Source organism: Bombina bombina, chromosome 3, assembly GCF_027579735.1.
Source record: "Bombina bombina isolate aBomBom1 chromosome 3, aBomBom1.pri, whole genome shotgun sequence".
Classification (NCBI taxonomy): Eukaryota; Metazoa; Chordata; class Amphibia; order Anura; family Bombinatoridae; genus Bombina; species Bombina bombina.
In genome coordinates this window covers 127323018-127348756 of record NC_069501.1, presented here as the reverse complement: position 1 = coordinate 127348756, position 25739 = coordinate 127323018, and the positions used below count along the sequence as shown (strand labels likewise).

General features: G+C 41.2%; 1 protein-coding gene across 1 annotated transcript in view; it reads right to left on the bottom strand.

Annotated features, from left to right (window-relative positions):
* The window catches only part of LTN1 (listerin E3 ubiquitin protein ligase 1), a 297783-nt gene that overhangs the window by 185659 nt on the left and 86385 nt on the right, over window positions 1–25739 (bottom strand). The window contains exons 12-14 of the mRNA XM_053705992.1: window positions 23257–23443; window positions 18451–18690; window positions 10051–10204 (exon numbers count right to left, since the gene is read on the bottom strand). Coding sequence (XP_053561967.1) covers window positions 10051–10204; window positions 18451–18690; window positions 23257–23443 — 581 coding nt within the window. The remainder of the gene's footprint in view (window positions 1–10050; window positions 10205–18450; window positions 18691–23256; window positions 23444–25739) is intronic.

The following is a 25739-nucleotide window of genomic DNA, read 5'->3' as shown; positions in this document are numbered from 1 at the left end:
CTTAGCCATCAAGGAGGTGGCGCGGATTATTCAGTGGGCGGAAGCTCACAATTGTTGTCTATCTGCCATACACATTCCAGGAGTGGACAACAGAGAGGCGGATTTCCTGAGCAGACAGACATTTCATCCAGGGGAGTGGGCTCTCCATCCAGAGGTGTTCTCCAGTTTAACCCTTAAGTGGGGGGTGCTGGAGTTGGATCTGATGGCGTCCGGCAGAACATCAAGCTTCCAAGGTATGGTTCAAGGTCAAGAGATCCACAGGCCGCTCTGATAGAGGATCTGGCGGTTTCTTGGGTTTTCGGTCTAGCATAGCTGTTGCTCTGTTTGCACTCCTTCAACGAGTCATTGCTCATACCAAACAGGAGAGAGCATTGGTAATTCTAATAGCTCCTGCATGGCCTCGCAGGATCTGGTATGCAGACCTAGTGAAGATGTTATCTCTTACACCTTGGAGGTTGCCTCTGAGGAAGGACCTTCTAACTCAGGGTCCATTCCTTCATCGAAATTTCATTTCTCTGAAGCTGACTGCTTGGAGATTAAACGCTTAGTTCTGTCTAAGCATGTTTTTTCTGAGTCGGTCATTGAGACCATGATTCAGCTTCGCAAGCCTGTTACTAGAAAGATTTACCACAGGTATGGTGTAAATATCTTTATTGGTGTGAATCCAAAGGCTACTCTTGGAGTAGGGTCAGGACTCCTAGGATTTTGACCTTTCTCCAGGAAGGTCTGGAGAAGGGATTGTCAGTCAGTTCTCTGAAGGGTCAGATTTCTGCATTATCTATTTTGTTACACAAGCGTCTGGCGGATGTGCCAGATGTTCAATCTTTTTGTCAGGACCTGGTCAGAATCAGGCCTGTGTTTAAGTCTTTTGCTCCTCCTCGGAGCCTTAACCTTGTACTTGCAGTTCTGCAGCAGGCTCCGTTTGAGCCATTGCATTACATAGATATTAAGTAGTTCTCTTGGAAGGTTTTGTTTCTTATTGCTATCTCTTCTGCTTGTAGAGTCTAGGAACTCTCGGCTTTGCAGTGTGATTCGCCTTACCTTATCTTTCATGCTGTTAAGGAGGTTCTTCGTACTAAGTTTGTTTTCTTCCTAAAGTGGTTTCGAATATAAATATTAATCAGGAAATTGTTGTTCCTTCTCTATGTCCTAATCCTTCTTCTCGTAAGGAACGTTTGTTACACAACTATTCTACCTACAGACGATTTTCACCAGTCCTCTGACCTGTTTGTTTGTTTCTCTGGAAAGCGTAAAGGTCAGGAAGCTACTGCTACTTCTCTTTCTCTCTGGTTGAGAAGTATAATTCGTTTTGCTTATGAGACTGTTGGTCAGCAGCCTCCTGAGAGAATTACAGCTCATTCCACGAGGGCTGTCTCCTCTTCTTGGGCTTTCAAAAATAAATCTTCTGTGGAACAGATTAGCAAGGCTGCAACTTGGTCCTCTCTGCATACTTTTTCCAAATTTGATACTTTTGCCTCGGCTGAGGCTTCTTTTGGGAGAAAGGTTCTTCAAGCGGTGGTGTCTTCTATTTAGGTCTGCCTGTCTTGTTCTCCCTCCCTAGTCATCTGTGTCCTTTAGGCTGGGTATTGGTTATTACTAGTAATTGATGACGTCGTGGACTCTCCATATCTTAAGAAAGAAAACAAAACGTATGCTTACCTGATAAATTTCTTTCATTCCGGATATGGAAAGTCCATGACCCCTCCCTTAAATTTAAGTCAGTAATTTTTTACTAAACCTCAGGCACCTCTACACCTTTGTGCTATTCCTTTGACTGGGGATTATGGGTAGGGGAGTGACACTTAACAGCTTTGCTGTGGTGCTCTTTGCCTCCTCCTGCTGGCCAGGAGTGATGTTCCCACTAGTAATTGATGATGTTGTGGACTCTCCATATCCAGAAAGAAAGATATTTATCATGTAAGTATAAATTTTGTTTTCTTTCATACAGGTGGTGAGAGTCCACAATCTATTACTTCTGAGAATTACTCTTCTCTACCACTAGTAAGGAGGCAAAGATTCCCACCCAAGAACTCTATAAAAAAAACTCTACCAACTCACAAGTACACAAGTACCTCAGTCTAAAGAATAGATAAGCAAAATGAGGTAGGAAAAAGGAATAAACCATAAAAGGATCAGGGAAAAAATTTGTGCACAAAAAAAGGAAAAAAAACCCCAGAAAAATACAGTGTGGGGTCTCGTGGACTCTCACCACCATATAAGAAATTAATTGATCAGGCAAGCATAAACGATGTGTTTTTTTCATACAGTTGGTGAGAGTCCACAATCCATTACTCCTTGGAATGAATAATAAAGCTGTTGATAACACGGGTAATAACAGAAAAGGACAATAAAAAATAACCAACGGGCACAAATAAATTAACCTTAGACAACTGCCTGAAGAAGCAAAAATATATAAAAAATGGAAGAAAAAATATACAAGGAAGTTCAAATAGCTGCCTAGAAAAATAAGTCTACTGATAAAACAATCAAAAAGACAAGAAAAAGCAACTATACTGAAAAAAGAAAGTCTGTATCATTGGTAAAAGATACAAAGCTAAAGAATAGTCATGCAAAGACAAGCAGGCGATACAATGAATAGGGTTGAGTTCTACCTGAGCCTTACAGGGATCCTAGGAACATAGAACAGAAAAAACCTTCCTAAAGGAGACAGATCTGAAACTTAAATCAGCATCCAATATCAGTACTGAAATAAAAATCCAAGCTTCATAAAAAAAGAAAGTAGGGGAACCTACCCCCAAACCAAAGCCTCTGGAACGAGGGCTGAACCTAAAGCAAACTTGGATGGGAGGTCTGCTAGACCAGAACAAATAAAATAATGAGCACTTACCCTATCAGCATTCCCCAGAGGAAATAAATTAGCCAGGAATCCAGCTTGCAACTTTAAAAGAAGAGGAGAAATGCTCAAATGCAGAAGAAAAAGAATCGCCATAAGGAACCAGATAAACTCTGAAACTAGGTAAAGGAAAACAGATTCTTGAGCCCTATTCTGATGAAAGGGACAAAACAAAAATCTGAGCTTTAAATATGCCTCTCAACTTATAGGCAAGAGGAAGAAAAAGCTCCTAACACCATATAAACAAAGTAAATCTAATAAAAACTTCCTCTGTAAAGAATAAGATAAAATTCTGAAATTAAAAATTGTGCCAGTAGACTAAAATTAAAATATAAGTGCTTCTAAAAAGAACAGCTATTAATGACTCTAGTATTAATGGGATAGGAAAGTCACTATGTGTGCAAACCCGAAGGCTGACCCCTAAAATTTAAACTAAGCGCACCAAAAAACGTGGGGAATAATGTATAGATTCTGTCCCAGGGCCATATATATTAACAAATATTTACATAAACTATAAGTGCCCACATCAAAGCTATCGAATGTCTAAATGAAAAAAATAATACTTACCTATAGACACTCATCTATCCAGTAAAAACAACCAGTAGAAAGCCAAACCAGTACTGAAATGTATCAGCAGAGTTTATGGAATAAGAGTATATTGTAGATCCATAGAAGGAGGCAGAAGACAAGTTCCTCTGACCAATTATGAAGGGTCTGTAACAAATTTCCAATGAGGCAAAAAAGAGCCACAAACCATACCCCATACACATCTCTTTGAAAAGCACTGTACTCTGAGGGAAATTGAGCCTCAATATGACTGAAAACCCCTCTGAAGAATCAAATGCACATCTTCATTCTTCATCCACATTCAGCGGAGGCAAAGTAAAGACTGAGGTACCTATAAAGTGGGAGGGGTTTTGTAGAGTTATTGAGATTTGGGAATCTGGTAGGAGTTATATATATATATATATACAGGGAGTGCAGAATTATTAGGCAAGTTGTATTTTTGAGGATTAATTTTATTATTGAACAACAACCATGTTCTCAATGAACCCAAAAAGCTCATTAATATCAAAGCTGAATATTTTTGGAAGTAGTTTTTAGTTTGTTTTTAGTTTTAGCTATTTTAGGGGGATATCTGTGTGTGCAGGTGACTATTACTGTGCATAATTATTAGGCAACTTAACAAAAAACAAATATATACCCATTTCAATTATTTATTTTTACCAGTGAAACCAATATAACATCTCAACATTCACAAATATAAATTTCTGACATTCAAAACAAAACAAAAACAAATCAGTGACCAATATAGCCACCTTTCTTTGCAAGGACACTCAAAAGCCTGCCATCCATGGATTCTGTCAGTGTTTTGATCTGTTCACCATCAACATTGCGTGCAGCAGCAACCACAGCCTCCCAGACACTGTTCAGAGAGGTGTACTGTTTTCCCTCCTTGTAAATCTCACATTTGATGATGAACCACAGGTTCTCAATGGGGTTCAGATCAGGTGAACAAGGAGGCCATGTCATTAGATTTTCTTCTTTTATACCCTTTCTTGCCAGCCACGCTGTGGAGTACTTGGACGCGTGTGATGGAGCATTGTCCTGCATGAAAATCATGTTTTTCTTGAAGGATGCAGACTTCTTCCTGTACCACTGCTTGAAGAAGGTGTCTTCCAGAAACTGGCAGTAGGACTGGGAGTTGAGCTTGACTCCATCCTCAACCCGAAAAGGCCCCACAAGCTCATCTTTGATGATACCAGCCCAAACCAGTACTCCACCTCCACCTTGCTGGCGTCTGAGTCGGACTGGAGCTCTCTGCCCTTTACCAATCCAGTCACGGGCCCATCCATCTGGCCCATCAAGACTCACTCTCATTTCATCAGTCCATAAAACCTTAGAAAAATCAGTCTTGAGATATTTCTTGGCCCAGTCTTGACGTTTCAGCTTGTGTGTCTTGTTCAGTGGTGGTCGTCTTTCAGCCTTTCTTACCTTGGTCATGTCTCTGAGTATTGCACACCTTGTGCTTTTGGGCACTCCAGTGATGTTGCAGCTCTGAAATATGGCCAAACTGGTGGCAAGTGGCATCTTGGCAGCTGCACGCTTGACTTTTCTCAGTTCATGGGCAGTTATTTTGCGCCTTGGTTTTTCCACACGCTTCTTGCGACCCTGTTGACTATTTTGAATGAAACACTTGATTGTTCGATGATCACGCTTCAGAAGCTTTGCAATTTTAAGAGTGCTGCATCACTCTGCAAGATATCTCACTATTTTTGACTTTTCTGAGCCTGTCAAGTCCTTCTTTTGACCCATTTTGCCAAAGGAAAGGAAGTTGCCTAATAATTATGCACACCTGATATAGGGTGTTGATGTCATTAGACCACACCCCTTCTCATTACAGAGATGCACATCACCTAATATGCTTAATTGGTAGTAGGCTTTCGAGCCTATACAGCTTGGAGTAAGACAACATGCATAAAGAGGATGATGTGGTCAAAATACTCATTTGCCTAATAATTCTGCACTCCCTGTATATATATACAGGGAGTGCAGAATTATTAGGCAAATTAGTATTTTGACCACATCATCCTCTTTATGCATGTTGTCTTACTCCAAGCTGTATAGGCTCGAAAGCCTACTACCAATTAAGCATATTAGGTGATGTGCATCTCTGTAATGAGAAGGGGTGTGGTCTAATGACATCAACACCCTATATCAGGTGTGCATAATTATTAGGCAACTTCCTTTCCTTTGGCAAAATGGGTCAAAAGAAGGACTTCACAGGCTCAGAAAAGTCAAAAATAGTGAGATATCTTGCAGAGGGATGCAGCACTCTTAAAATTGCAAAGCTTCTGAAGCGTGATCATCGAACAATCAAGCGTTTCATTCAAAATAGTCAACAGGGTCGCAAGAAGCGTGTGGAAAAACCAAGGCGCAAAATTACTGCCCATGAACTGAGAAAAGTCAAGCGTGCAGCTGCCAAGATGCCACTTGCCACCAGTTTGGCCATATTTCAGAGCTGCAACATCACTGGAGTGCCCAAAAGCACAAGGTGTGCAATACTCAGAGACATGGCCAAGGTAAGAAAGGCTGAAAGACGACCACCACTGAACAAGACACACAAGCTGAAACGTCTAGACTGGGCCAAGAAATATCTCAAGACTGATTTTTCTAAGGTTTTATGGACTGATGAAATGAGAGTGAGTCTTGATGGGCCAGATGGATGGGCCTGTGGCTGGATTGGTAAAGGGCAGAGAGCTCCAGTCCGACTCAGACGCCAGCAAGGTGGAGGTGGAGTACTGGTTTGGGCTGGTATCATCAAAGATGAGCTTGTGGGGCCTTTTCGGGTTGAGGATGGAGTCAAGCTCAACTCCCAGTCCTACTGCCAGTTTCTGGAAGACACCTTCTTCAAGCAGTGGTACAGGAAGAAGTCTGCATCCTTCAAGAAAAACATGATTTTCATGCAGGACAATGCTCCATCACACGCGTCCAAGTACTCCACAGCGTGGCTGGCAAGAAAGGGTATAAAAGAAGAAAATCAAATGACATGGCCTCCTTGTTCACCTGATCTGAACCCCATTAAGAACCTGTGGTCCATCATCAAATGTGAGATTTACAAGGAGGGAAAACAGTACACCTCTCTGAACAGTGTCTGGGAGGCTGTGGTTGTTGCTGCACGCAATGTTGATGGTGAACAGATCAAAACACTGACAGAATCCATGGATGGCAGGCTTTGAGTGTCCTTGCAAAGAAAGGTGGCTATATTGGTCACTGATTTGTTTTTGTTTTGTTTTTGAATGTCAGAAATGTATATTTGTGAATGTTGAGATGTTATATTGGTTTCACTGGTAAAAATAAATAATTGAAATGGGTATATATTTGTTTTTTGTTAAGTTGCCTAATAATTATGCACAGTAATAGTCACCTGCACACACAGATATCCCCCTAAAATAGCTAAAACTAAAAACAAACTAAAAACTACTTCCAAAAATATTCAGCTTTGATATTAATGCGTTTTTTGGGTTCATTGAGAACATGGTTGTTGTTCAATAATAAAATTAATCCTCAAAAATACAACTTGCCTAATAATTCTGCACTCCCTGTATATATATATATATATATATATACATATATATATATATATATACATACATATATATATATATATATATACATACATATATATATATACATATACACACAGTATCTCACAAAAGTGAGGACGCCCTTCACATTTTTGTAAATATTTTATTATATCTTTTCATGTGACAACACTGAAGAAATGACACTTCGATACAATATAAAGTAGTGAGTGTACAGTCTGTATAACAGTGTATATCTGCTGTCCCCTCAAAATAACTCAATAAACTGCCATTAATGTCTAAACCATTGGCAACAAAAGTGAGTACACCCCTAAGTGAAAATGACCAAATTGAGCCATTTTCCATCCCCGGTGTCATGTGACTCGCTAGTGTTACAAGGTCTCAGGTGTATATGGGGAGCAGGTGTGTTAAATTTGGTGTTATCTTACACTCTCTCATACTGGTCACTGGAAGATCAACTTGGCACCTCATGGCAAAGAACTCTCTAAAGATCTGAAAAAAAGAATTGTTGCTCTACATAAAGATGGCCTAGGCTATAAGAAGACCCACTGCAGCGCGGTGGGCAAGACCATACAGCAGTTTCACAGGACAGTTTCCACTCAGAACAGGCCTCCCTATGGTCGACCAAAGAAGTTGAGTGCACATGCTCAGCGTCATATCCAGAGGCTGTCTTTGGGAAATAGACGTATGCCAGCATTGCTGCAGAGGTTGAAGGGGTGGGGGCCCAGCCTGTTAGTGCTCAGACCATATGCCGCACACTGCATCAAATTGGTCTGCATTGCTGTCGTCCCAGAAGGAAGCCTCTTCTAAAGATGATGCACAAGAAAGCCCGCAAACAGTTTGCTGAAGACCAGCAGACTAAGGACATGGATTACTGGAACCATGTCCTGTGGTCCAATGAGATCAAGATAAACTTATTTGGTTCAGATGGTGTCAAGCGTGTGTGGCAGCAACCAGGTGAGGAGTACAAAGACAAGTGTGTCTTGCCTACAATCAAGCATGGTGGTGGGAGTGTCATGGTCTGGGGCCTGCACTGGGGAGCTACAGTTCATTGAGGGAACCATGAATGCCAACATGTGACATACTGAAGCAGAGCATGATCCCCTGCCGTCGGAGACTGGGCCGCAGGGAAGTATTCCAACATGATAATGACACCCAAGCACACCTCCAAGATGACCACTGCCTTGCTAAAGAAGCTGAGGGTAAAGGTGATGGACTGGCCAAGCATGTCTCCAGACCTAAACCATATTGAGCATCTGTGGGGCATCCTCAAACGGAAGGTGGAGGAGCGCAAGGTCTCTTACATCCACCAGCTCCATGATGTAGGTGGGCAAGACCATACAGCAGTTTCACAGGACAGTTTCCACTCAGAACAGGCCTCCCTATGGTCGACCAAAGAAGTTGAGTGCACGTGCTCAGCGTCATATCCAGAGGCTGTCTTTGGGAAATAGACGTATGCCAGCATTGCTGCAGAGGTTGAAGGGGTGGGGGCCCAGCCTGTTAGTGCTCAGACCATATGCCGCACACTGCATCAAATTGGTCTGCATTGCTGTCGTCCCAGAAGGAAGCCTCTTCTAAAGATGATGCACAAGAAAGCCCGCAAACAGTTTGCTGAAGACCAGCAGACTAAGGACATGGATTACTGGAACCATGTCCTGTGGTCCAATGAGATCAAGATAAACTTATTTGGTTCAGATGGTGTCAAGCGTGTGTGGCAGCAACCAGGTGAGGAGTACAAAGACAAGTGTGTCTTGCCTACAATCAAGCATGGTGGTGGGAGTGTCATGGTCTGGGGCCTGCACTGGGGAGCTACAGTTCATTGAGGGAACCATGAATGCCAACATGTGACATACTGAAGCAGAGCATGATCCCCTGCCGTCGGAGACTGGGCCGCAGGGAAGTATTCCAACATGATAATGACACCCAAGCACACCTCCAAGATGACCACTGCCTTGCTAAAGAAGCTGAGGGTAAAGGTGATGGACTGGCCAAGCATGTCTCCAGACCTAAACCATATTGAGCATCTGTGGGGCATCCTCAAACGGAAGGTGGAGGAGCGCAAGGTCTCTTACATCCACCAGCTCCATGATGTAGTCATGGAGGAGTGGAAGAGGACTCCAGTGGCAACCTGTGAAGCTCTGAAGAACTCCATGCCCAAGAGGGTTAAGGCAGTGCTGGAAAATAATGGTGGCCACACAAAATATTGACACTTTGGGCCCAATTTGGACATTTACACTTAGGGGTGTACTCACTTTTGTTGCCAACGGTTTAGACATTAATGGCTGTGTGTTGAGTTATTTTGAGGGGACAGCAAATTTACACTGTTATACAGGCTGTTCACTCACTACTTTATATTGTAGCAAAGTGTCATTTCTTCAGTGTTGTCACATGAAAAGATATAATAAAATATTTACAAAAATGTGAGGGGCGTACTCACTTTTGTGAGATACTGTGTATATATATATATATATATATATATATATATATATATATATATATATATATATATATATATATATACATATATATATATATATATATATATATATACATATACATACATACATACATACAGTAGACTCTCAGTTATCTAGAACTCAAGCATCCGGCACTCTCAAGCAACCGGAACAAAAAAGGAAACATGTTAGAACATAAATGTGCTCTATAACAAACAAACAGTCCGGATCTTGTAGATAGACCAATAGACAGGCACAGTAATTGATGTCTCAGGACTCTTTTCTGCTACACTAACCCTTGTATGTATTTAAATATTAATACAGTATCAAGTAAATACAGCATTTATAGTAAAATCTGGGTTATAGAACTAGTTAAGCCTATTTTTAATAGTAACTCTCAAGCAGCCAGAAATACACTTATCCGGAATCTACCAATCCCCATGGGTGCCGGTTAATTGAGAGTTTACTGTATATATAATTTTATAATTGAGCAGTTTAGCCCACTTTTGAATGGGAAGAGGCACCAAAGCAATGATGATCACCTGAACCATAGTATATGGGAGGTGAGTCTCTCCCTCTTTTGTACCCCACACTACAAAGAGGTATACGAGGTATACATTCACTCTGTTCTTACCTTTGAACACTAAGGTGTGAATTCTGAATCTGATTTCCGATCCATGTTGCAGACCTGCTCAGGAATGTGCTTCCTTGGTGTATGCTATCAAACTGGTGTACAAGTGCATTTAGTCCTGATAGCCAAGTGTGCCTGAGCTTTTGCAGAAGCGATTCTGAGCAAAACAAAAACACTCATTAATATTCAGCTTATGAATAATTAAATAAACATAAACGATGTTGATAACAGTAGACTTCTATTAGCACAGTTTAACCATAACTTCTATAGTAAATTTAAAACATCCTTTAAAGTGCAGTAACATTGTACACACAGGTTATTATTGGAGTATTGTCAGGGCCCATGCTTACCACACTTGATACAGACTACAACTATCACCCAAAACCAATCAAACCTTGCAACTGAAAGTCAAAACTGTTTTTTTACTTCTAAATAAAGTCATATCTTTTAATACTCTTAGGTAGCAAATCAAACACAAGCTCAAACCACTGGTATAGCTATGTAAGCTATGTATTTAATTAGCCTTTGCAGAGACAGTGCTAAATATTTTTTATTTTTTTTCCCAAAAAAAACAAAACTTTATTCAATAATGTACAAACATACAGTGTGAAATAAAAATAGTTACATTTACAACAGTGTTCCGTCGATTTGCTGACACAAACAATGACAGTATTTCCTGTGCATAAGTGGTATAAAGTTGATTGCTAACAAAGTTTTGTTTTAAGTACATAGGTCACTACATGTACAATTTTAAGTTACTTGAGATATTACATGCGTGAGGTAAGTGATGAATAAATACAGTAAAACAAAAAATAATTGTTCCTGCAGAGAAAAGCGTGTGTATTTTTATTTGTTAGGCTGCTAAGATGACTTACAGTCTAATTTGGGACAATGAGGTATAGCTCAAGTCCGTTCGGGAGGTGTGGTTAGCGGTTTTGGGTTTGAGGGAGGTGTAAGGGCACCAGTTGTAGGTGCGGAATGTGTCTGAATGAGGTAGTCTTCCCATAGAAAGCAAATTGAGTGGTAATCATCCATTTGTTTCTTGCGAGTGTAAAGGTATTTTTCTAGTTGGAGGGATTGGATGGTTGTTTCCCTCCAGACCTGGATAGATGGGAGATTGCTACATTTCCAGTTTTTGGGAGTCTATCATAATGGTCAATAGAGCTAGGGGTAATTTACATTTTACTTGGGTCAATTTGTTAAAGAGGAAGAACCAAATATTGAGTTCAAGGGTTATGGATAAAATCTTCTCACACTCATTTTTGATAGTCCCCCAATACACTTGAGCGATTGGGCATGTCCACCAAATATGTGTGGGGGTACCAGTTGCTTTACAGCCTCTCCAGCATTCTGATGAAAGCGTGGGAAGGATGGTGTGTAGTCGGTATGGAGTGTAGTACCATCTATATAATAGTTTAACGTTCATTTCCATTACATAAATGGACGACGAGGATTTTGCCATATGGGAGAAATTTTTTAGCCATTCCTTTTGGGATTGGGTAGCACTGATTTCTTCTTCCCATTTCCATATAAATGAAGGAAGGGACGTGTTGTATGGTTGCATGAGCAATTTATGTGAAAAAGATAGGAAACCCCTATTTGAGTGTATGGTGAATACAACTACTCTCGAAGCTGGTTAGGGAGCGTACAAGTTGTGTTTTTTGAGGGTGTTTCGAGAGAAAATTTGCGAGTTGTTGGTGTCTAAACCAGTTTATATACGTATTTCCCAGAATGGGGGTAAGTTCGGTTAGGGGTTTGAGTTTCCCACTCTGAGTAATTATATGACAGGGGAGGGAGTCAGTGATATAGGGTGTTTGGGTTGTTTGGCCAGGAGGTTGAACTGGAGAATCTGGGTTTTCGCAAATGGGTGTCAGTGGGGAAGGTATTGTGGAGAGGTGGTAGTACTGTTTGATAGATATGTCCCAGAGTTTAAAAGTTTCTTTCGTGATTATTGGAAGACATGTTGGTAAATTTCTTTTGTTAGGGGGTAACCAGCATTTGCTGCCGAGGTGAGGAGTGTGGGATAGTGAATGTTCTAGAAGGATCCATTTTATGGGTCAAGTGTCTACACCAATGTATAACTCTGGTGTAAAAGGTGGCGAGTCTGTATTGAGTGAGGTTTGGAATTCCAAAACCCCTAATTCTTTGGGGCAGTACAGTGTAGCGGTAGCTATCCTTGGTCTTTTATGTTGCCATATGTAAGAGATGAGAGACTTTTGGAGTTTGTGGATTAGTGGTTTAGGAACTGGGATCGGTAAGGTGTGGAAAAGGTATAATAGCCTAGGGAGGAGAATCATTTTAACCGAGTTGATCCTACCCAACCACGAGATTGCCTTACTGCTCCAGGATCTCAGAAGAGCTTGTATCGCCTCAGTTATGGCTTTGTAGTTAGCATCTAGCGTTACTTGTGTGTATGGGGATATATGGACACCAATGTATTTTATAGAGTGGGGTTGGATGCGAAAGTGTGTGAGTGATTGAATCCTATTGAGCTCTTCTGTGTGTAATCTGATTGAAAATAGCTCTGATTTGGTAATATTTATCTTGAAATTGGAGAAGGTGCCATAAGTATGTAGTGTCTGAATAAGGGGGGGTATTGATTTGTGGGGCTGTGTAAGCGTGAGGAAGAGGTCATTGGCATATAGAGTGGCTTTATATTCCCGATGAGCAATTGTGAACCCTTGTATGTCTGTGTTTTGTCTAAAATGTGAGGCTAAAACCTCCATGGCAAGGATAAACAGTATGGGGGAGAGAGGGTACCCCTGTCCCGTGCCATTTGTGATGTCAAATGAATGGGATAGGGTATCATTTAATTTAATTTTGGCTTGGGGGTTATTATAAAAGGGAAAAAAATTCCCGATTAAGGTTTGGTCAAAACCGAATTGTGTAAGGGTTAGCCTATCAAAGGCTTTTTCCGCATCCAATGAAATGAATGCGGAGGGGGTACTGCTGTTAATGGCGTATTCCATCAACAGTAAGATTTTGGTGGTGTTGTCTATAGCTTCTCTGAGTGGAGTAAATCCAGCCTGATTGATGTGTATTATGGATGGGAGTATGGAGTTAATGCGGGTGACTAAAATTTTGGCATATAGTTTGATATCTATGTTTAGAAGGGAGATTGGGCGAAAATTAGTGGGTGTTGTGGGCGGCTTTCCTGGTTTCGGGATTACTACCGCCTGCACCTCCAGCACTGATTGAGGAAATGGGTTAGTGTCTGTGACCTCGTTAAAAAGTTGCATGAGGTGGGGTGAAAGTAGGGAGGAGAAGATATGGTAGTATTTTCCGGTAAAACCATCCGGTCTTGGGTTTTTCCCGTTGTTGAGCAATTTGATAGCCGTTAGGAGCTCAGGTTGGGAAATGGGGTTATTGAGAGTTTTGAGTTGATCAGATATTATATTGGGTAATTGCACATGGGAGATATAGGAAATAGAGTCTGGGGAAGGCCCTTGTGCTGGCGTATTTTTTGGGATGTTGTAAAGATTGGAATAATAATCGTGAAAGGATTGTAAAATGTATTTTGTCGTTCTGAGGGTGTGGGGAGGGTTGGGTATTTCGTCAATGTATGACTTTAGTCTCTTTTTTTTTAGAGCTCTTGCTAACAGCTTGCCCGACCTGTTACTTTCATCGAAAAACATACTGTTGGTTTTTGTGCGAAGTGTCTGGTATTCGATTTGCAGGAAGCCGTATAGTGCTTGCCTGGTGTTTTGTAGGTCAGTCACTATGGTGGGGTCAGTGAGGGATAATTTGTGGGCCAAGTCTAGGCGGGCAAATGTCTCTAATAGTTCTTTGTGCTTCTGTCGGTATAACTTTTGGCTTTGGGCCTTTAATTTAATCAATTCACCTTTGATCACGCATTTGTGTGCTTCCCAGATTGCATATTTGTTGGTTGTCGAGAGCGCGTTTAGTTGGAAATATTCCTTGATACTAACATTAAGTTTTGTGACTGTGTCTGGGTTGTTGAGCAAGGTGTTGTCTAATTTCCATGTATAAGGTGTCAAAGGTGTATTAATCCAAGATATTTTCAGTTTTACTGCTGAATGGTCTGACCACAATGTGGGGGAAATATTGCATCTATTGACTAGAGCTAGGGCTGTTTGGTTGGAGAAGATGTAGTCGATACGTCTATGTGTTTTATTGGGGTGTGAAAAGAAAGTGAAGTCTCGGGAATCATGTTGGATAAAGCGCCAGGTATTGTGCAAGTTGAGGTTCCTCAACCCTGTCCACAGTGCCTTTGTGACTTTTTTTAAATTGCTATGGTGGGGTTGGAGCTGTCTTTGGCCAGCTGTAGGGGGACTTTAAAGTCTCCCGCAACAAAAGTGGGTCCTTTTGCAATGTCGACAATTCTATTAAACATACGTTTAAAGAAGGGGGTTTGGGTAGTGTTTGGGGCATAGATATTTACCAGTGTGATAGGTCTGCCATAAAGCAGACCTACCAAGCCTAGGAATCTTCCTTCTGAATCTTTTGTTGTTTGAATGTGTGTGAAGGGGAGCGACTTATGTAGAAGGATACTAACTCCACCTTTCTTGGTGGTGTTAGAACTATGATAGTGGGTAGTAAACGTCCTTCCGAAATATTTGGGCTCCCTGTTTCTTCTAAAATGAGTCTCCTGTAGGAACAGGATATCAACCTGTCTTTTTGATAGATCTAAGAGGGCTTTGGACTGTTTGTGGGGCAAGTTCAGTCCCTTGGCATTTTGTGTAAAAAGGGTTAGTTTACGAGTCCCACCGTCCATAGTCTTGGGCAACATGGTGTTAATTCTGCGGTATTCTGCCTAATTGTGTTGGTATGGTAGTGTAAAACCTATTGTGTGAGTGCAGCTTTTGTGTGAATGGGTGAATCTCTGCAGGAGGAAAACATTCATATAACAGGTAATAGAACAAGTGGTGTTTCATAACTAACATTGTAACATTATTAACAATAACAAACATGAACATAATAACAAACAAAAAGTCTCTCTTCCTACTATAGGGCATAAATGAGAGTGGTTTGGGGGTGTTACCACAAGTCGCCCTTTAAGTTCTTTTTGCTAATTCATTTTAAACTGTTGGGAATCCTGGTCGGAGCCATAAGAGGAGAAAAAGGAGTGTGGGAGATGAGTGAGGGAGGTGGTAAGGAAGGGTGGTAGAGAGGGGAGGAAGGCAAGTTTATGGGAAGGGGATGAAGGAAGGAGGGGAAGGATAGAAGACATGGGGTGATTAGAATACTTAAGTCCCCTTGTCTAGGGATGACATGAATCTGGGGACACACAAAGAAACAAGGCTTATGCTATATTTACTTGCCCGTCGCGAGGAGGAGATGTCAACCAAAAGTCGGCTTCTGTCCCAATAATTCTGAAAAGTCATGGTTACAATGTCCATTATGATGAATTATTGGAAGAGGCAGGGTTGATGGTGGTTTGTCTTCTGTTGGCGGCTTCTTTTGGTTTGGCTTTCTTAGGAGTGGCAGTATTCCATGATTTACCTGGGTTGCTCAGTCTTTTGGGTGTTTGAGAACTCTGCAGCCCAGAAGGGGGTACACTTGAAGGAGGTTCGAGTCAGTGTTGTGCAGAAAGTCTGGATATCCTCTGGGGTCCAACAGACCAAGCAGGTGCTGTTGCTGATAGTACAGAGATTGGTTGGGAAGCCCCATCGGTAGGGTATCCTTTTGTTTCTCAACAAGGTGGTAAGGGGTGAGAATTCCTTCCTGTGTTGTAAGGTTCGGGTTGACAGGTCCTGGAGAAACTGTAAGACATTGCCTCTGAATCTGACTGGTTGGGTTTTGCGGGACTGATTTAAAAGCATCTCTTTCGCTTGAAAGTTCTTGAAACGTATCACAAAGTCCCTTAGTGGGGCTAATTTCGGTGGTTAGAGTTCTATGCGCCCTGACCCACAGGATATCATCTGGGTAGGAGGGATCTTTTAGATGCCTGAACAATTCCTGGAGGTAAACAGGGAAGTCTCTAGGCAGTACCGATTCGAGCACTCCTCTGATGTGCATATTTTTTAATGAACTATAGTAAAGTAGAAAGATCAACACCCCTGAAGAAGTTTGCTTGTTGCAAATGAAACGCGTAGGGTACGTTAAGGGTTCAAATAGTGACAGCTGTTAGGTTGCCGAGTACCAGCAGAGACGAACGGGTCAGGATCCTGCTATATGAGCCGCTGACATTTGGTTATAGAGACTGCCGCTATAAGAGAGCAGCTGAGGCTGTGAACTATACAGACAGAGATCCAAGACAAGACTTTATGGTTTTACTTAGCTTATGAGGAATAACAGACAACCGCTGCCACTTTTATGACAGGCTGTTTTAAACACTGCAATCTTGTAAGTGTGAATTTTTATCTTTATGCGCACAAATAAATTGTTTTTAAGCTACTTTGAATCGGTGGGCGCTGTGTGTTCATTCTATTTTTCAGCTGTTTTCTTCTGCCGGGACCAGGATTTCCAGACCACACACTGAGCAGCAACCGTTCAAAGGACAGAAAGGACTTTCGCTGGATTTGAACTGAGAATCAGTTTTGAACTATCTATCAGGATTTGGACTCTATATTTATATATATGGTAACAAATAATATAATATTTTATGGTTCTCATAAAAAAAATCTTTCTTAGGAGTTAAGATTTAGAGATATTTTTTTTTAAATTGAGGTTTTTGAGTGTTACTGTTGTACCATCAATTCATTACATTTAAGCATTAATAATTTTTTTTTTAAATTTACAATTATAAATACTAGAATATATAGAATATTTTCCTGAACCTAGGGAGCGGTGAGATTGGTATATATATATCTTTTAAAAAAATACTGCGTTTATTAGTAGGCTGGTATAAAGCCTGAACTGCTGAAAAGGTAGGTCTGAGTCTATCAATGTATAGGTGATTTATGTCTGTGGTTACTGAAGGGGTTAAATTTTGCTTCACTCGTATTGGTGAGGTAGAGAAAAAGGCCTGGGCCACTGAGCAGTGTTTGCTGGTTTAGTAATACTGAGGACTATTGGGTTGCCTGGTAAGGAAACAGCAGTAGGGTATTTTAAAACAGTTAGTCTTGTGCTGTTTAGCAGTTATTAGTAAGATGAGGGTGAGGGCTGTATGCGGGGTTAAGTGTGAGGTAGTAAAGTGTTAGCTTCCAGTGAGATGCATAGGGATTTAGAATAAGTCGGATTATTTACTTTGAATGAGATCCGGTCCCGTGGTAGGCCAGATCCCCGGGCTAGATTTCTGGCTGCAATCCAGCCTGTGTTATGAAGCCCATATAAAAGCAGGCTGCTTGAAGTCACAGACTAAGAAATGGAGAGGCTTATCTCCGGAGGGGCAAACAAATGTTGCGGAGTGTTTGGTGGGCTTAGCGGTGGCAAAACGGAGGTCCGTAGAAGGCCCGATCCCCAGGCTAAATTTTGGTGCGATACAGTCCGTGGTGCGGGATCTATTTCTTACTCCTGGATTGCTCGCCTTTGGAATCTATGGCTCTTAGGAGGCTTGACTGTAGCTGTTAGAGCCTGAGAGAGGGACGATCGTGAGGGCCGGTTGCTGATGCGGCCTACGTGCGGCAGTCTGTTGTGTAGATCCCAGGTCACAATAAATGCGGCGATTCCTCCTTTAGGTTGTAGCTGGGGACTGTAAGGGTACTAAATTGTGTTTTGGTGGGTAGTTTGGGGAAGGATGTCCAGGATTCCCAAAGGATAAAATGGCTTTTGTGGCGGAGCTCCGGTGTTATGCTGCTCTCATGTCAGCTGCTGGCTACGACCCCAAGTCAAAACTGTTTCTAATCTAAACTGATCTCTTTAAGGGGCTGATAATTAAAGAATTGTTGGGCAAGATGAAAAATCTTCACTTCTGTTCCACCAGTCTCTTAATGGTCATGACTCACGACAGGTGAAATATTCATTAAAAAGTTTTGATATTGTTTTGGAACTTAAGAGGTTAAGTAACCCTTGCTGCACATGGCAAGGCTGTAGTATTAATCATTCTGTAAACAGAAAAGAACCCTCGGATAGCACAGTGCTGTGTACCTAAAACCCCTCTTTGCGAAACTACCTTTAAACAACAATTTGACCACTTTAGAACATTTTACAAGCACTTTTGATTTATGATGTGGATAGTATTACAACATAGCGATATTATGACGAGCTTTAGATCCTCGGGCCCTAAGCGTGAATAGATTTTATTTCCAAATCACATTGACATAATAAGGCTGCTATATTTCCTCCGTCTAATGCTCTTATTAAAGAGTCCTGACTTCAAGTCAGATACAGTAGCAAAATACTCGTACTTTTTCGCAAGGTCAAACCTATACAGACTGTGAATGCTGGGCTCTCTTTCCCATATATTTTAACTGAAATATCCAATGGAACATTTGACAAAATAATAACTAATTATTCCATTTTATCCTGTTACTTTTGCATCATTCATTTAAAAAATCATACCTGACAAGTGAGTTGCATCTGAGGTCTGAGCACATAGTTGGAAAATCGTAAAAAGCAAATCTTCTGCAGAGGGCATCTGCAAACAGCCTTTAAAAGAACTGAAAAAGTTTGATGCTACATCACAAATGAATGAGATAGGCTGTTCGATATCACCAGCTTTGGAAAGATCCTTGGCTTTAGTTAAAGAAGAGTGCAGTTTATCAATGATCCTTTCCACGTAGGCTTTGCCAATTAAAGACTCTAAAAAAAATTATATAGAAATATTACATCAGTTACTTTTGTTTGGAAACTGCTGGTTCAATTACAAAATATATAAATGCTGTGAATAGAACATACACTTTGTGCATATATCTTTAAATTGCTTAACTGTAACCATTTCATACAGTAAAGTCAGTTACTAAAAAAAAAATCAGTTCATACAAAAACATAATTTATGCTTACCCGATAAATTTATTTCTCTTGTAGTGTATCCAGTCCACGGATCATGCATTACTTGTGGGATATTCTCCTTCTCAACAGGAAGTTGCAAGAGGATCACCCACAGCAGAGCTGCTATATAGCTCCTCCCCTCACTGCCATATCCAGTCATTCGACCGAAACAAGCCGAGAAAGGAGAAACCATAGGGTGCAGTGGTGACTGTAGTTTAATTAAAATTTAGACCTGCCTGAAAAGGACAGGGTGGGCCGTGGACTGGATACACTACAAGAGGAATAAATTTATCAGGTAAGCATAAATTATGTTTTCTCTTGTTAAGTGTATCCAGTCCACGGATCATCCATTACTTGTGGGATACCAATACCAAAGCTAAAGTACACGGATGATGGGAGGGACAAGGCAGGAACTTAAACGGAAGGAACCACTGCCTGTAGAACCTTTCTCCCAAAAACAGCCTCCGAAGAAGCAAAAGTATCAAATTTGGAAAATTTGGAAAAAGTATGAAGCGAAGACCAAGTTGCAGCCTTGCAAATCTGTTCAACAGAGGCCTCATTTTTAAAGGCCCAGGTGGAAGCCACAGCTCTAGTAGAATGAGCTGTAATCCTTTCAGGAGGCTGCTGTCCAGCAGTCTCATAGGCTAAACGGATTATACTCCGAAGCCAAAAAGAAAGAGAGGTTGCCGAGGCCTTCTGACCTCTCCTCTGTCCAGAGTAAACAACAAACAGGTTAGATGTTTGGCGAAAATCTTTAGTAGCCTGTAGGTAAAACTTCAAGGCAGGACTACGTCTAGATTATGCAAAAGACGTTCCTTCTTTGAAGAAGGATTAGGACATAATGATGGAACAACAATCTCTTGATTGATATTCTTGTTAGAAACCACCTTAGGTAAAAACCCAGGTTTTGTACGCAGAACAACTTTATCTGAATGAAGATCAGATAAGGAGAATCACAATGTAAGGCAGATAACTCAGAGACTCTTCGAGCCGAGGAAATAGCCATCAGAAAAAGAACTTTCCATGAAAGAAGTTTGATATCAATAGAATGAAGGACTTTAAGAACCAAGTTTAAGCTCCATGGAGGAGCAACAGGTTTAAACACAGGCTTAATTCTAACTAAAGCCTGACAAAATGCCTGAACGTCTGGAACTTCTGCCAGACGCTTGTGTAAAAGAATAGACAGAGAAGAAATCTGTCCCTTTAAAGAACTAGTTGATAATCCTTTGTCCAAACCCTCTTGGAGGAAGGACAATATCCTAGGAATCCTAACCCTACTCCATGAGTAATTCTTGGATTCACACCAATGAAGATATTTACGCCATATCTTGTGGTAAATTTTCCTGGTGACAGGCTTTCGTGCCTGTATTAAGGTATCAATTACTGACTCGGAGAAGCCACGCTTTGATAGGATCAAGCGTTCAATCTCCATGCAGTCAGTCTCAGAGAAAGTAGATTCGGATGATTGAAAGGACCTTGTATTAGAAGGTCTTGTCTCAGAGGCAGAGTCCATGGTGGAAAGTATGACATGTCCACTAGGTCTGCATACCAGGTCCTGCGTGGTCACGCAGGCCCTATCAATATCACCGATGCTCTTTCCTGTTTGATTTTGGCAATCAGACGAGGGAGCAGAGGAAACGGTGGAAACACATAAGCCAGGTTGAAGAACCAAGGCGCTGCTAGAGCATCTATCAGTGCCGCTTCTGGATCCCTGGACCTGGATCCGTAACAAGGAAGCTTGGCGTTCTGGCGAGACGCCATGAGATCCAATTCTGGTTTGCCCCAACGGAGAACCAATTGAGAAAACACCTCCGGATGGAGTTCCCATTCCCCAGGATGAAAAGTCTGACGACTTAGAAAATCCGCCTCCCAGTTCTCTACACCTGGGATATGGATCGCTGACAGGTGGCAAGAGTGAGTCTCTGCCCAGCTAATTATCTTGGAGACTTCTGACATCGCTAGGGAACTCCTGGTTCCCCCTTGATGGTTGATGTAAGCCACAGTCGTGCTGTTGTCCGACTGAAATCTGATGAACCTCAGTGTTGCTAGCTGAGGCCAAGACAGAAGAGCATTGAATATTCCTCTTAACTCCAGAATATTTATTGGGAGGAGTTTCTCCTCCTGAGTCCATGAACCCTGAGCCTTCAGGGAGTTCCAGACTGCACCCCAACCTAGAAGGCTGGCATCTGTTGTTACAATTGTCCAATCTGGTCTGCGAAAGGTCATACCCTTGGACAGATGGGCCCGAGATAACCACCAGAGAAGAGAATCTCTGGTTTCCTGATCCAGATTTAGTAGAGGGGACAAATCTGTGTAATCCCCATTCCACTGACTGAGCATGCATAATTGCAGCGGTCTGAGATGCAGGCGCGCAAATGGCACTATGTCCATCACCGCTACCAATAAGCCGATTACTTCCATGCACTGAGCCACCGTGGGGCGCGGAATGGAGTGAACAACACGGCAAGCATTTAGAAGTTTTGATAACCTGAACTCCGTCAGGTAAATTTTCATTTCTACAGAATCTATTAGAGTCCCTAGGAAGGAAACCCTTGTGAGAGGAGATAGAGAACTCTTTTCTTCGTTCACTTTCCACCCATGCGACCTCAGGAATGCCAGAACTATCTCTGTATGAGATTTGGCAATTTGAAAGCTTGACGCCTGTATCAGGATGTCGTCCAGGTAAGGAGCCACCGCTATGCCTCGCGGTCTTAGGACCGCCAGAAGTGAGCCCAGAACCTTTGTAAAAATTCTTAGGGCTGTAGCCAACCCGAATGGAAGAGCTACAAATTGGTAATGCCTGTCTAGAAAGGCAAACCTCAGGAACTGATGATGATTCTTGTGAATCGGAATATGAAGGTAGGCATCCTTTAAGTCCACTGTGGTCATGTACTGACCCTCTTGGATCATGGGTAAAATGGTTCGAATAGTTTCCATCTTGAATGACTGAACTCTGAGGAATTTGTTTAGGATCTTTAAATCCAAAATTGGTCTGAAGGTTCCCTCTTTTTTGGGAACCACAAACAGATTTGAATAAAACCCCTGTCCTTGTTCCGTCCGCGGAACTGGATGGATTAGGAATGCCTCTTTCTTTATCTGGTATGCAGATAATCTTGAAAGGTGAAATCTCTCTTGTGGAGGAGAAGCTTTGAAGTCCAGAAGATATCCCTGAGATATGATCTCCAACGTCCAGGGATCCTGAACATCTCTTGCCCACGCCTGGGCGAAGAGAGAGAGTCTGCCCCCTACTAGATCCATTGTCGGATAGGGGGCCGCTCCTTCATGCTGTCTTAGAGGCAGCAGCAGGCTTTCTGGCCTGCTTGCCCTTGTTCCAGGACTGGTTAGGTTTCCAGGCCTGCTTGGATTGAGCAAAAGTTCCCTCTTGTTTTCAAGCAGAGGAAGTTGATGCTGCACCTGCCTTGAAATTTCGAAAGGCACGAAAATTAGACTGTTTGGCCTTTGATTTGGCCCTGTCCTGAGGAAGGGTATGACCCTTACCTCCAGAAATGTTACCCTCCTCAAACACGACTTTGAAGCCTTTTGAGCCCTTCAGAGATGTCCTGTATCATGCAGAAGGAAGCTGAATGTCTCTGTCAGTATTTTTATCTGCACAGAAAAGCACTAAAAAAGGCCCCTCCCACTCATATTACAACAGTGGAAAGCCTCAGGAAACTGTTTCTAGGCAAAAATCAAGCCAGCCATGTGGAAAAAACTAGGCCCCAATAAGTTTTGTTACCAAACATATATAAAAACGATTAACATGCCAGCAAACGTTTTATATTACACTTTTATAAGAGTATGTATCTCTGTTAATAAGCCTGATACCAGTCGCTATCACTGCATTTAAGGCTTAACTTACATTAATCCGGTATCAGCAGCATTTTTCTAGCAAATTCCATCCCTAGAAATATGTTAACTGCACATACCTTATTGCAGGAAAACCTGCACGACATTCCCCCTCTGAAGTTACTTCACTCCTCAGAATATGTGAGAACGGCAGTGGATCTTAGTTACTTCTGCTAAGATCATAGAAATCATAGGCAGATTCTTCTTCTAATGCTGCCTGAGATGAAACAGTACACTCCGGTACCATTTAAAAATAACAAACTTTTGATTGAAGTTAAAAAACTAACTATAATACACCACTCTCCTCTTACTACGTCCATCTTTGTTGAGAGTTGCAAGAGAATGACTGGATATGGCAGTGAGGGGAGGAGCTATATAGCAGCTCTGCTGTGGGTGATCCTCTTGCAACTTCCTGTTGGGAAGGAGAATATCCCACAAGTAATGGATGATCCGTGGACTGGATACACTTAACAAGAGAAAACACAAAGCTCCAAATTTGAAAGTAGGGCTTTTAAGTCAGATGCTACTCACCATTTTTAACGTGCTCTGACAGTACCAAACTTAAGAGAGACCACTTCTTTGAGCAATAAGTCTCTTCTTGCTTGTGCGTTAAGCCTCTGTTACATAGATCATCCACCAGGCAGATTAATCTTTCACCCAAAACATTCCCTTTTAACCAGTCACTGACAAGAGAATATTTTCCTGAATCAAGTCGGGCCTGGTTATGATGATAACAAAATGAGAATAGAAGTCTTAATTATCAGAACAGTGAAGATTATACATAAATTATTTAGGGCTTTAATGCAATTCTAATGCAAAGCATGCTGCTAATTTGTTTTAAAAAATTACTTTTATTATCAATTGTTTTCGTTCTCTTGGTATCTGTTGTTGAAAAACAGGGACGTATGCTTAGGAGCCGGCCTATTTCTGGCAGCAGTTTTGCAAGAATGTTATCGATTTGCAAGAGCACTAGATGGCAGCAATATTTCCTGCCATGTGGTGCTCCAGATGTCTCTATTCAACACAGAATATCACAGAAACTAAGCAAATTTGATAATAGTGGTAAATTGGAAACTTTTTTTAAAAAGGTATTCTATGTTGAATCACAAAATAAATGTTTTGGGTTTTATATCCCTTTAAGCAAAATAACAGTTGTTTTCTGGGCACGCACTTTTTTCTGCACATAAATACTTGCATTTTCGAGAAAATACTTATTCTAAACTGTTATCAATATTTGTTATTTACTAACATTACAAAAGCAACATCACTGTTTGGGCAAACTGATAACAACGGTGTACGCTACAAAGTTTCAACAGCTCGATGTAACCAAGGTCATGTGCTCCTCTAGCATTGTGTTATCTGATAAATCATCAATAAAGCTAAGTATTCTCAAAAAAAAAAAAAAACACTGACAGCATTCATGTGGTATCTGCCTAATTATCATTCTACTCCTCTTTGCAATCTGAAGACCAGATACCCAAACATACTGCTGACGGTAAAGTCAAACGTTTAGTGATTCAGCAATTTAGAAAAACCTTCCAATATACTTCAATTATCAAAATGTGCACACTTTTTGTATGCACACTTACTGCGGCTCCTGCTCATACTGAGCATGGGCAAAAGTGCACAGTATATTGTGATTATCTGATGGCTGTCATATGATACAGTGGGGGGGAGGTATTGGATTAACTTTGAAATTTGGCAGAACATATTCTACAGCTCATTTTGTGCTGCATTGTCTGTGTATTGTGCATTTAATTCTACTGCATTACTTCAATTCCATGACATGCTTTTTGAGCAGGATATTCAGTCCCACTGACCTGTTATTGGGACCTTTAGATATGTTTAGCATATTGTTTTCAGGGCAATAAGATGTTCTAGCCTGTTAGAACAGTTTGTTTTATATATTATTGCTCGTTTATGCCCCTTTAAGATTATAATATATCAGTGTATAAATACAATAAGCTCAGTATCCTCTTGGAAACAAATGAAATATTCTGTCTTGTTCCATTAAAATGAGTCCACATTCCCAATGCATAACATAGAGGCCTTTGTAATATCCTGCCCTGGCCAATAAAATTCATATTTTGCATAGCAACTATGCAAAATATGTTATATATAATATAATATATATGGTGTCATGTTTCAGTTCTGTATAGAATATTCTTTCCATAATGCGGCATTATATAGAGATTTTCTAAAAAGGTGCACAAATGTATCCGCATTTGATATGAGATTAAAGGGAGATAAAGTGCAAAAACAAAATGATAAATGTTAGCGCATGTTATCATTGCACTATTGCTTACATATAACTGTGCGTGAAACCTCTGTGAAGAAATTAAAACACATAAAGTCCATCCCAGCGCAGCAACGCACAACTGGCAGCTAGCTGAACACATTTGGTGAGCTTATGACAACAGACAAATAGGTGTAGCGACCAATCACCAGCTAGCTCCACGTAGTGCATTGCTGTTGCTGAGTACAAATGCTTTTTAATTTTTGCAAGTTGTTGTTCACTTTGACTCTCCTCTGAAGAGTGGCAACATGGGGGCCTCAAAACAACTCTCAAATGACCTGAAAACAAAGATTGTTCAACATTATGGTTTAGGGGAAGGCTACAAAAAGCTATCACAGAGATTTAAGCTGTCAGTGTCCCCTGTGAGGAACATAGTGAGGAAATGGAAGACCACAGGCACAGTTCTTGTTAAGGCCAGAAGTGGCAGGCCAAGTAAAATATCGGAGAAGCAAAAGGCAAAGGATGGTGAGAACGGTCAAAAAGAGCCCACAGACCACCTCCAAAGACCTACAACATCATATTGCTGCAGATGGTGTCACTGTGCATCGTTCAAAAATTCAGTGCACTGTGCACAAGGAGAAGATGTATGGGAGAGTGATGCGGAATAAGCCTTTTCTGCACACACGCCACAAACAGAGTCGCTTGAGGTATGCAAACACACATTTGGACAAGCCTGCTTCATTTGAAGAAGGTGCTGTGGACAGATGAAACAAAGATT